This window comes from Astatotilapia calliptera, chromosome 7 (assembly GCF_964374335.1).
Source record: "Astatotilapia calliptera chromosome 7, fAstCal68.1, whole genome shotgun sequence".
NCBI classification, from domain to species: Eukaryota; Metazoa; Chordata; class Actinopteri; order Cichliformes; family Cichlidae; genus Astatotilapia; species Astatotilapia calliptera.
This window is the reverse complement of record NC_137428.1, coordinates 18,013,822-18,026,038: the sequence shown is the minus strand read 5'-3', so window position 1 is coordinate 18,026,038 and position 12,217 is coordinate 18,013,822. Positions and strand designations below refer to the sequence as shown.

At 39.3% G+C, this 12,217-nt stretch overlaps 1 protein-coding gene across 2 annotated transcripts in view; it reads left to right on the top strand.

The window, feature by feature from the left end:
- The window catches only part of fibcd1b (fibrinogen C domain containing 1b), a 119,269-nt gene that overhangs the window by 83,292 nt on the left and 23,760 nt on the right, over nt 1-12,217 (top strand). For both annotated transcript variants that reach the window (XM_026173348.2, XM_026173349.2), the window contains one exon: nt 2,107-2,203. In XM_026173348.2, the coding sequence (XP_026029133.1) occupies nt 2,107-2,203 (97 nt within the window). The remainder of the gene's footprint in view (nt 1-2,106; nt 2,204-12,217) is intronic.

Below are 12,217 nucleotides of genomic sequence, written 5' to 3'. Positions count from 1 at the left end.
GCTGGCTTTGGCTTCTCCCAAAGGCTAAATGCTGCCGTCACAACCCAAGCAAAAACAGAGGGCTGGACGGGCTCTTTGGAAAGAACTCTTGGAACAACCTCAAAGCCGTAAATTAAATGTTTTTTGCTGTCTATGACATCTAAGACAAATAAAAGGCTGGCTGCACTAAATAAATGAATAAATAAATAAAGAACACATCACTCCTACTAGTGGCAGTCAGTCACACTGCTTTCATACTAATTAGTAGATTCAGAGTTATTATAAGCAGCAACATTTCTTCATGTCATCTTGTGGAAATTAAGAAGTGCAATCACTGCCATCATTACTGGCAGCTGAGACACTTGCTCGATGGTCTAATGTGCCACAACCAGAGGAAAGACAGTCTTATGGAAGTGCTGATACAAATCCCTTTGTTTCACTTTGAGTAAATGGTAGTTTCAGATCTATGCAGTCCTTGCAAAACAATGAGCTACACTGTTTATAATGCATGTTTAGAGGCAAAAGAAAAAAACAGCTGTTTAGTTTCTACTGAAAAGAGGATAAACAGTGGCTATGTTGCATGAGTCTTTATTTTTCTACTTTAAATGAATCCCATGAAAAGAAAAACGATGCTGTTTTATTGTGAAATATGTATATTCTTGGCTTAAGTCGTAAGCAGTGACTCTGTAAAAGTTCTGTTAGCTCAACATTAAATCACTCACTGTCCTGTAATAATTGTTGATTTTATTTAATGATTGACAGAATGTTTTTTTCTTTTTTTACTGTAAGCCCATAGAAAAAATCATAAAATGTTTTGAATGGCTGTAAGGAAGGTCTTTATGAGTAGGTAAAGCTGTAAAACGTATGTAAATGCATTTTCCAAAGTCATCCAGTGGGACAGATTAGAGTCTTTGGTGGACCATGTGTTTGATATTTCTGAGCTATAGTGTTAGCGCTCCTGTTTTATCCTGCTTCAGTACAATGTCTCAAACACTTTAGTGTCACATAGTATTAGGAAATGATCTAGTCTTGTTAAAAACAAATAATAATAATAATAATAAGCGATTAACTGACAGACATTTTTAAAGATTTTTGTTTACAGCTTTATGTAAGTTATAGCAATAAATAAATAAAAACCCACATTTCCATTACTGACTTCAGATGAACTGGGGCAGCTACCAGTATTAGAGAACATATCGATCTAGAATGGGGAGAAAAATTCCTGCAGTGATAAGTGATGATGATGATTCAGTAATGAAGATTAAGACAATTTTGTAGACAATTATCAGGATGAAGATGATTAGGACGTAACCGTCGCTCAGCAGGGTTTCTTTGTCTGTGCGGATGTTAAAAGCAAACATGGCTGTTGGTGCCATCTGGTACCTTGTGGTATGCTTGGGAATTAGTCATGCTGAATATATACTGTCTCAGGGAATTTCTTTTGTCATTTTGCCATTTACATGGTCTCCAACAGTAGGTCCTAGACCGTTTTCCATCTGCATGCATTTCTCTTCTGAAGCACATTTCCAATTTCCTTTCATCTTGGGCCTGATGCTTGGGATGTCAGCACTTGTAATAGATAGAGTGTTTCATTTGGCGCTACAGATGCTGCACCCTCACACATGCATATGGCTAAGCTAAATCGCTAAGTATCTGCTAAGGTTTTCCTTGTTTCTCATACTGGAAGGGATGCTATAAAAAGCTCATCATATAATTTCACTGTGCACCACTGTTTTTAGAGACTTTTATGATACGTGGTGAAAAGCAATTTCATCTTTCTGTGTGTATTTAGAATTATCATTTTATGAATATCATCTCTTTTCTGGGATTTTTTCTTCTTTTCAATTACATATGCAGATTCCCCTGCAATTTGATTCAAAGTCAGTCAAGATTTAATGGATTCCTTTTATTATCTTCCGACAAATTGCCTTTTTAGTGGGAAGAGTGTTTGCATTATTCATTTGTGAAAGAGCAAGCATTTATGAGTTCATTTAGTTTAGTTCTGGATGAGCTCAGCGACCAACAGAGGGGCTCAGAATGAGTCATCACAATGGATGATGAAGCACACCGCGTGTGATGAATCTCATCTGACCCCTGAACTCTTGTCTTGCTGTCTTGACTGTGTAGGTGATTCAGCGCAGGGAGGACGGCTCAGTCAACTTCTTCAGAGGATGGGAATCTTATCGTGAGGGATTTGGCAAGATCACCGGAGAACACTGGCTGGGTAAGTGGCTCAGGTGTGTGCGTGTGTGTGTTCCGCAATGTATGACTCATGCGCAAGACTGCCGAGGATGGTGAGCCAAGCTCGGGGGAAGGAGATTTCACACAGTATATAAATGTTGGTCATCTTGTGAGTTGACAAAAAAGTAAAAGAGAGAAAAACACTTAGTCATGTCAGGTGATGGAGCAAGATGAAAGAGACACCCAAGAAGAGGCCGACAGATAGAGATGAGTTTGACCCTTCATAGCATCAACAGAGCAGCAATAGCTGTATTACTGACAATGAAAAATGCTGCGGTAACAGAGAGAAAGAACTACAAGGATGTTTTATTGTGATAGCCACTCAGAACAACACAGGCCAAAAGACCTGCAATGCAATAACAATATTTTTGGTTTTTCATATGCCAAAACACACAACAGTGTAATTATTATTGCAGCTTTTTCAGTGGTCACCGTCTGCTTAAAACAAGTATTTTTTCAACCAGCGCCTTTTCCAAATCCTTATATTTCTCACTGGCAGCCAGGCATATTAGTCTATGCCTCCCCTTAAAACTTGACAGGCGAAAGAATGCCAACAAAAGAATTCATTCGACTGTGAAATTATCGACTTTTCCGAAGCCAAATTCTTTGCCTTCACACCACTTCTCATTAAATGTACCAAAATATTTCTTTGTGGGGAGGGGGAGTTGCGAAGGAGGATCCATGCACATCATGGTCTAAAAGCAAGTTTCTCACAAGGATGAGGGCAAATTCGTGATAGCTGACTAAATTAGAAACATTTCCGGCTGTAGAATTCAATTCTGTGGCGACATCTAATCACTTTTTTCGCAGTCATAGTCAGCGTCTTTATAGGATATCAGTAATTGCTACATGGCGTCAGCTCTTAACATCAGCCAAAGTCATTGTGAAACCTATAAAGTCTTTTTCCTATAAATCTGTGTTTTTATTAAAAAAAAACAATATGTCATCCATGGAGAACAGTGACCTGCTTCGTATATTTTCTGAGTGCATCACTAATTCTGAAAAAAAAAAAGGGCAGCTCATTTTAGAAAGGTTGAGCAGCCAGGTGTTAATGAGCTATCATCGTAGTAAGTGCGGGTAACCACCTCACAACAGTTTGCTCAAGTTCAGACTGGCAGAGTAAGTGGCGCTCGAAGAAATCTATTTGTGTAAAAGCACACATTCACAGTCAAGGTCATGGACGTGCTTACCACAGCTGAGATATTCTGCCATCGGCTTTCTAGATTAGAGCTCTCTTCACTCAAACGCACACACATATGCACGAAAGAGTAACACAACATAAGCATCTGTGGGCAGCTCAGCTTTTTAGGCACGCTATGTACTGTAGATTAATTGTAACGTACTGTAAATGATTTTTTTCCCTTTGTGCCGCAAATGTGGCTCGTGAATCACAAGGCCCAGAGGGTACCCAGAGTTTCTGCCCATTTGTGCTCTAAATAGAAGCGTAATTTACAAAATGAACACCATTTAGTATCAAATTCATCTTTAAATTAGCAACTGAAACCATAAACTCATAAGGAAAGCGTAGACTTCTATCGATTATGATACATGATGAGTGTCAATAAGAATTAATAACTCATAGTGTGTAAATAGGCAGCACTGCAGACCAACAACATGATATGGGCGTACGTGGTTTTAGGCACTTCACCACCTCCACGCTATGTCCTTGCTGGACATAGGAATGCTTGTGTGTGGTTCACAGCTTTTGCAGAATTTATGTGAATTAATGGAGATCTAGGTCTCTTTGCTGACCTGAGGCCATTACAAAGCGCAGCCCATAAAAAAATAAAAAAATAAACGTGGGTAGGGATCTGGTGAGATGGCACACAGTGGAAGTATAGTGGGAATATGGAAAGCTCAGGTTTTAGCAGACTGAATTTGAATGAGGCTACAAATTACTTTGAACCTTTCAGCACAGCCTTGGTCATTCAGGCTGGGCTGTTTTCTAGTCACCCCCCCGATCATCGATGGCAAAAATGAAAAATGGATTCATGCTCGCCTGGAGCCTAAAAAAAATCATTGCAACTCCTTCCTCCGAAACCAGCACTGCTCACAGCTACCACCCACCACCTCGGAGGTTTTGTACATTTCTCATTAGCATGAGTTTCATTGTATTTACTGAACTACTGATAGTATGATAATAGTGATAAATTTTGGAAAAATTTTGGATAAATTGATATAAATATAAATATTCACCGGCCACTTAATAAGATACACCTGAAATCTCAGCCTTATTATTTCAGTAGCTGCTGATTTCCAGGGATTTTCCCACAGGACCGTCTCTGGGGTTTACAGAGAATGGTCCGAAAAATAGAAAATATCCAGTGAGCGGCAGCTCTCTGAGTAAAAATGGCTTGTTGATGCCAGAGGTCTGAAGAGAATGGCCAGGCTGCTTTAGTCTGAAAGGAAGGCAACAGTGACTAAAAATAACCACTCGTCACAACAAAGTATTCAGAACAGGTTGAAACCTTGGAGCCGATGAACAACAGCAGCAGAAGACCACACCGACTGCCGCTCCTGTCAGCTAAGAACAGAAAATATGAATCAACACTGCAAAAAACAATGGAAAAGAAATAGAAGATTGAATTGACCTCGCTTTCTGCTGCGACATTCGGATGCTAGGGTCACACTTTGGTGTAAAAACATCCATCCCGCCTTGTGTCAGCAGTTGAGGCTGGTGGTCTGGGGGATTTTTTTCTTGGCACGCAATGGGCCTCTTAGTGCCAGCTGAGCATTTTTAAGCACCGTAGTCAACCTAAGTACTTTAGCTGACAAGTGCATACATAGAGCACCTTTGGGATGTGCCAGAATGGGAGATTCATACATGAATGTGCAGCAACTGTGTGATGCTGTCGTTTCCGTAGGACCAAAATCTCTAAGGAAGGTTTCCAGCAGCACCTTGTTGAAGGTGAGTCTGTGCCATGAAGTAGTTCTGAATGCAAAAGGTCCTTCAACCCAGTACTATGGTCACCTAGATAGACATACACTGTATATTATCATCTGTGCACCAGCATATGTGTCAATTAGTCTAACATTTTAATTTGTGTCAATCCAAAGAAAGAGTGCAACAGCCTTTTCCACTTGGGATTAGCTCTTTTTCTATTTATGACAAACTGTCATTCACACTGGTGATTTGAAACAATCTGCTGACTGAGTTTCATAATGACTGTCGAGTTTTATATTATATTATTTATGTTACATTAGCATTTGTCTCTTGATTCTGTTGTATTCTTTAAACCTTCTTTACACTGACGTCAAACATCTGTAGTTATAAAGGTACAGTTAATGTCAAAGTAAAAGATAACTAATAAAATTTATGCCTGACAGAAAAATGCTTCCCACATGTTGTGTGTATAAAGGTAAAACCAACATATTGCTGAATAAACTCCCGGAGGAGTAAGTATAAAGAGCATAAAACTGGGTCAAGCAATTCCATTGTCACAATCAAATCTATTAGACACCTGGTCGCCGATGCTGATGTAGGCTTGTCTACCTGTAATATAGGTCCTGAAACAGTTTAACGTGGTCCCAAAGGAACCAACCTAGTTTTCCAGATGGCCTATTACAATAACAGAACTTGGTCTGCAGTGTCAAACCCAGCATTAAAAGTATAGACAAACGATCTGTTGTCACAGTCATGTCTTCTCTCCTGCCTCCACTTCCTTAAAGTACACCTAGAATAATTTTAATGTTTTACTTTTTCTTTTGAACAAAGAAAATATTATATAACTTAAAAGCTGTGTAGTAGTAGCTCAGGAAGACACTTTTGCTCACATTGTTAAGGATGTGAAGGTCTAATTGGAATAAATCCCAGAATAAGCTTGCTCAGAATTACATTACATACAATCTAAACACTCCAAGTGAATGATTTAAAGTACGTAAATGAAAGCATTAACAACTTTCCAAGTGTTCTCTTACATATACATGCATCTGCATATTTTATTGTTGAAATGAGCATGAATTTGTTTTGGTTTCCTCGTCTCTATTAAAGAAAACAGAAACACAACATTCTTGAGCAGTACTCATTTCATTATCCAGTGGAGCTTAAACTGCTTAATCAATGACAAAATGGAATTCTAGTTTTTGGTAACTGCCTGTAAAAACAACAGCTTTTCATTTCTTTTCATGCAACTGCTGGACTGAATTCCAGTTATCCATTTATTAATTTACAATCAGAGATGTATGTCTGTGAAGGTTCTCAGTCATCCAGGTCATCGTAGTCAAAGGAGCTTGCAAAGAAAAGCGTCTGGACTTCTTTAACTTGCTTGAAGGCATTTCACCTCTCATCCGAGAAGCTTCTTCAGAGATGTACTGTTCCTAATACAATAACAATCCCGATACCATTCAGTGCTGGCTTAATGTATCAGCTCAAGGTATCTGCAGATAATGGATAATGATCTGATATCAGTGTTGATCTGATACCAGTAAGCTGTAATAATAAGCTGTAATCCATGTAATTCAGCAGGCTTAACTTGGATATTTATTTCCTGACTTGGCAAATAAAAATATGGCAAATAAATATATCCAAGAATATAAATGTGCTAAATGCAGTATAGAAAACAACATACTATAAAACTGAGTTAAGTGGAAAGCTCATTTTCACCAATATCCTATACCACAGCGTTTAGAGTTCATGATCAGTCCATTAGCCAATTCAAATATAAAATCGGTGCACCCCAATTTAAAATAGATGTTCATTCCTTTTATACTGCAACCCCTTTGCAGCTTATATTTCACTAATCAGTGCACATTTAAATGTCCCTGCAAGAATAATCTGTAAAGCAAGAGGCATCTCTAAGAAGACACTAATCTGATGTGGCAGCTGGTACACAGAACCATCTGAAAAGTTGTGCAGAGCTGCTTGAATAAGAGCAGGCACACAGCGGGCCATTTGGCCAAAAGTCCATTTACAGTATCACTGTCTACCGCAAGCTGATAAAAAACCAACCACGTCAATGTACCACAAGGCACAGCGTGACAAAGAGAAAACAAAAATAAAACCACAGTTAGGATTTCATTAGATTACTTTTTAGCATGTTAGATTGCATACAACTGACACTAGCAGGATTTTATTTATTTATTTTTCATTCTTATTTCAGAAAATGTAACTTTGGATGGTTAGTGGTTTGATACCAGCTCCTCCAGTTTTCATGCTTAAGTCTTCATAGGCAATCCCAAATTTCCCCTCATTTACTAATAGGATTAAAAGAAAAAGAATATATATAAAAGTCAATTTACCTTTAACAGTTGATTAGATAAACAATCTGCCTTTTATCAGATTTAAGAAGATGCTGATTGGTCCAACCCAACTGTGGCTTTCCTCGTGAATACAGCTCTGAGAATCCAGCTGCTTTGTCATGTAAAGAAACTGGCAATTATAAAATCACAAACTGTATGATGCAGAAACTTGTACTGCTCTGTGATTTTCAACATTTCTGAGGGGCAGAAATACATCAGGAGATGCAGTCCTCTGTTTGAGACTTGGACCTGTATGATACCTGCTTGCCTTGGCTTTATACTTCAAGGAGTGTGTATTAAGAGAAGATAGAATCAGCTTTTATATGAGAAAAAGTCGGTTTTATTGATATAACAATGTAAAATCAAATCTGTTGCCCTCACTGTTAAGCTCTTTCCATTAACGTTAAGCCATTTTATCCACCGCAGGAGTTTTTCCCTGTTATTTTGGCGAGTGTTTACATCCTGCCACAAGCTAATGTGAGTGCTGCACTGCAGTGTGTGGCTGCCCAGATAGCCAGTATGAAGAAGAAACCAAAACTCTCTTCTCATTATTTCAGGGGATTTTAACAGAGCAAATTTCAGCAAAGAACTGCACAAATCCACACAGTATATGAAGAATCCCACTGGGCAACCTACTGTCACGGAGTATTAAAGGATGTATACTGCCCTGTTCTTCAGCAGCTTTTAGACCCTCTCATCACTCATCTTCTTTCGGCTCACAGGCAAAAGATAAAGTCTGCAAAGCCTACAGTAAATACAGTGGGGAAATGGGTCTGATGAAGCTTAGTGAGCATGCAAAAGATGCACCGCTGATTAACTAAAAAATCAAAGCTCGTACCTCTTCCTGGCACCAAGCCATTCAACTGCACAACTTACAGCTCCAGCTAATTTTACTTCACGTGTCCTTGTGGTGACCAACTAGCTCCAGTCACAGCTCTGCAGCAAAAATAATCAAATACTCAAATTCTTTCTCCAAATTGTTCTATGGGCCTGCCACACACATGTAATCCTGCATCACAGGGTCCTGCCTCACATCTGTAGTACAAGTCGGTGTAAAGCACATCACAAGCCCTGTGCCGGGTTCACTTATCTTCTAGGTTTTAAAAAAAGTTGACTACTTAGGCAATGCTTAGAGCACTGTTCATAATTTTTATGCATCAGTCCCAGTTCTTGTCCTGGCACTCCCACTGCTTAAAATTCACTCCCGCAGCTTGCACACAATGTTCCACTTCAACCTTTGGATCACAAACTTCCATAACCCCCCCCCCTCCCCCCCCCCCAAAAAAAAAACAGGATGGAGTGAAGAGAAAGTAGGGAAACTTGCATCCAGTTCTGGCATTCTCCAGGGATGTGTGTTCTCCTCACTGCTCTTTTCAGTGACTACAACTGTGGGCACACTGGTCTTATCTGAGACTCAGCTTTCACCACAGCCTTCATACTTCACACTGTGGCTGCCATGAAAATTTCTCGGTTTAGACCAAGCTGTTCTAGAGGGGACTGTTTACACACTCCTACATTGGCCTTGTCCCATTGGATTTCCAAGCATTGCAGCCCACCCACACAGATGCACCGTGCTGCTCCTTCCTTTTTTTTCCTGCGGAGATGCTGATCGCTGTCACCGCTGTCACAATACCCGCTTTCTGGCGAAAATCTGTCTGCCCCATCCTGCAGGGAGCACATTTAGCCCTTATAGGTTGTTTTAATCCAAGACAAAAATGTTAATGCAGTTACTCAGCTGTTTAATAAGCCAGCTGTAGAAGCTGTGAGCTGAAAATAAGCTTTATTAAATTCCTTCTTTATAAAAAAAGAAAAAAACAGCTTCAGCCTCAGGCTGTTCGAACTAAAAGTGGATGGTAATGTTATGGATCGTGTCCTTGTTTCTCTGACAATTTATGTCATATCTTATAACAAGAGATGCAAATCAGAGTCTGCAAAGCTAGAATTTAGAGCAGGAATTATTACTGTGTGATATTGTTTCACATAAATTTTGGCTTAGGGATTAAAATGGTTACTCATGTTGAAATAGAATGTAGGGGTCTGACTGTGCAACTATTATACACAATACGGACCAAAGTACTGAACCTCCTACACAATACACCTACAGAAGCTGGTCGGCCTTATAAAGCCATGCCATGAAGCTCCCAGCACAGTTTTTGTGCTGATGTTAATGTCAGAGCAGATGTAGAAAGAAAAGTGATGTACAGCAGTGATGTGATGCAGCACTGGGGTTCCTAAACACACTACTTGGAGTCGATTGTAGTTTTATTGTTATGTAGGGAGGAAATTTAATGAACTATCGTCCACGCTAAAATTCAGTGAGCGCTTTACAATGACCCATTCTTTCACGTACGAGATCAGAAGACTTTGAAGACTAAAGGCAAAATATAGGGGGGTTTCATTTGCAGCAAATTTATGAAAATCTAGGAAGAAATGAGGCAAAATGTCAACAATTTAATAAAAAAGAATGAATTATAATAATATTAAGATACAAATCAATGCTATTTGCACTTTTAAAAAGATGTCTGAAAAGAAATGTTTTCAGAAATTCGAGGATTGCACTTTGTAGCCTCAGCTGAGATTTTTATTATTATCTTTAAGCACCACTAAATTTGTTTATTCCAAGTATTCTATGAGCCTTTATTTCCTAAGCACGCCCAGAGAATGTCACATCATTTTTGCGATGGTCCCCAGCAGCGCGAGCGTAGAATTTAATAAGACCCATGCATCTCGACTGCTCTGCCTGGAAGTCGTCCTTTATTCGAAGAGTGCCTTGTTGTGATCTAACATTCCTTGGTTGCCTACCTCAAGATACACTTACAGCAGCCACTGGGAAGAAATTTTAAAAAAAAATAAAGTATTTTTTTCCTCCTCTACAGTCCTTTCTTCTGTCTGTCACTAAAATTGCACGCAATTCGAAAATTGTGTGAACCACTTTACATATTGCTCACCTTTAACGAGTGGGGCACATGCAAGTGCTGTAATTGAACTCTTATGATCAAGCAATAGATGTTTGTTACATATATATAAAGCTGCATTCTAGTGCCTCTCAAAAAACAGATAATTTTTTTTGCCTAGTTTAATTAAAAAAGTAAACTTCCACATATCTCATATTCATCGCATGTAGAGTAAAAAAAAAAAATTCAAACCTTTTTTTTGTTTGAATTTTGATGATGATTGTGGCTTAGTGCTCATTAAAATCGGAAATCCAGTATCTCAAAATATTTCATGAGGGTGAGAAAATTACTATTCAAACAGTACTAATACTATTTATCTCTCGGTCTAGTTCAGTGCACACAGCCACAATCACGGGGAAGACTGCTGACTTGACAGTTGTCCAGATCACAGTCATAGACAAGTAAGCCACAGAAAGTTCATATTAAATGTAATGTAAAGATAACTGGAAGCTGATGAAAGGGAAGTGGATGGTCAGGACATTTTTATCTTTGAGAACTTGGGAGAGCTTTACAATGACTGCATTGAGGGTGGTGTCAGAGCATCAAAAGCTACCCCACACAGAGTTCAGGAGCTGGCTAAAACTGTTATATAGCTATTATCAGCCCACTCCAGAAACAGACATTCTTAGGGATAAGGACAAGAAAAGAAAACTTGACTGTTTTCCATTTGGAAATCAAGGTGTCTGTAGGAATAGTGGCGAAGCATTGTACATGGCAGCGAATACTTTTACCACAGACTCTTAAGCACATATGCCCAAGACACAAAACAAGGAATTTATAGACACACTGTTCACACACATTCAAGCATGAATGCAAGAATTGGGGAGCATGATTCACACGGTTAAAGTATTGTATGTCACAATACACCCATTATATTCAGTGCACATCTTCACTTTTTCTACCTACAGTATGTCCCTGTTTTTTTTTTCATTCCTCTTCATCTTTTTTCTTTCCCACACATTCGTGCATAAGCACGTCCTTACACACAGTTATCCTCCACAGCGCGCATGTATCACAATGCTGCATCCTGAAGCTTGTATTTATATTCTCATCACCCAGTAGAAAATCTAAAGGAGGACTGTATCAACAAAGAGAGCAGAGCTCAAAGAACATCACTATTCCCATGAGGATGACAGCTCATTTTGCTCTTTGTGTGTGTGTGTGTGTGTGTGTGTGTGTGTGTGTGTGTGTGTGTGTGTGTGTGTGTGTGTGTGTGTGTGCGCGCGTACTTTTTCCCCCACCCATCATTTTGACTGTGGACAGTTTCTTGCTGTTGCAATAAGCCAGGGAAGTTTTCATGGGTTTGAACAAACATTTGATCAACTAATAGGGACAAGTTATAAAGCTGGCCCTTTTCTTTACTTTGCACAACGCTGCAGTCCAAGACGGAACTGGAAAGGTCAGGCAGACAGCAACTCCAATTACACTACAAGTAGACCTGTTCTGAGAGAAGCTATGAACCCAGATAAAAACAATTGCAGTAGATCGTTTCTTCAACTCTGACAATCTGTCAAACACTCCAGTCATGTGGTCCTGCATCTTCTCTCAGCAGTGGTAGGGCTACTGACAGCAGCAAGGTCAGGGGTCAGTATCTCCTGCTGCCCACCAGTTAGTGGACAAAGGAGGATGGATTGCTGATTGATTGTGTTCTGGAAGATTTATTGCTCCAGTCTTTAACGGATACGCGACGCCTTAACCTCATTTGAAGTGAAGGGATTTTGGCTGGACACCCTACTGTGCCCATGCTCATGAAGCAGATTATATATTTAGACATTAAAGGAGTTAGAAAGATAGTAAGGTTGAAA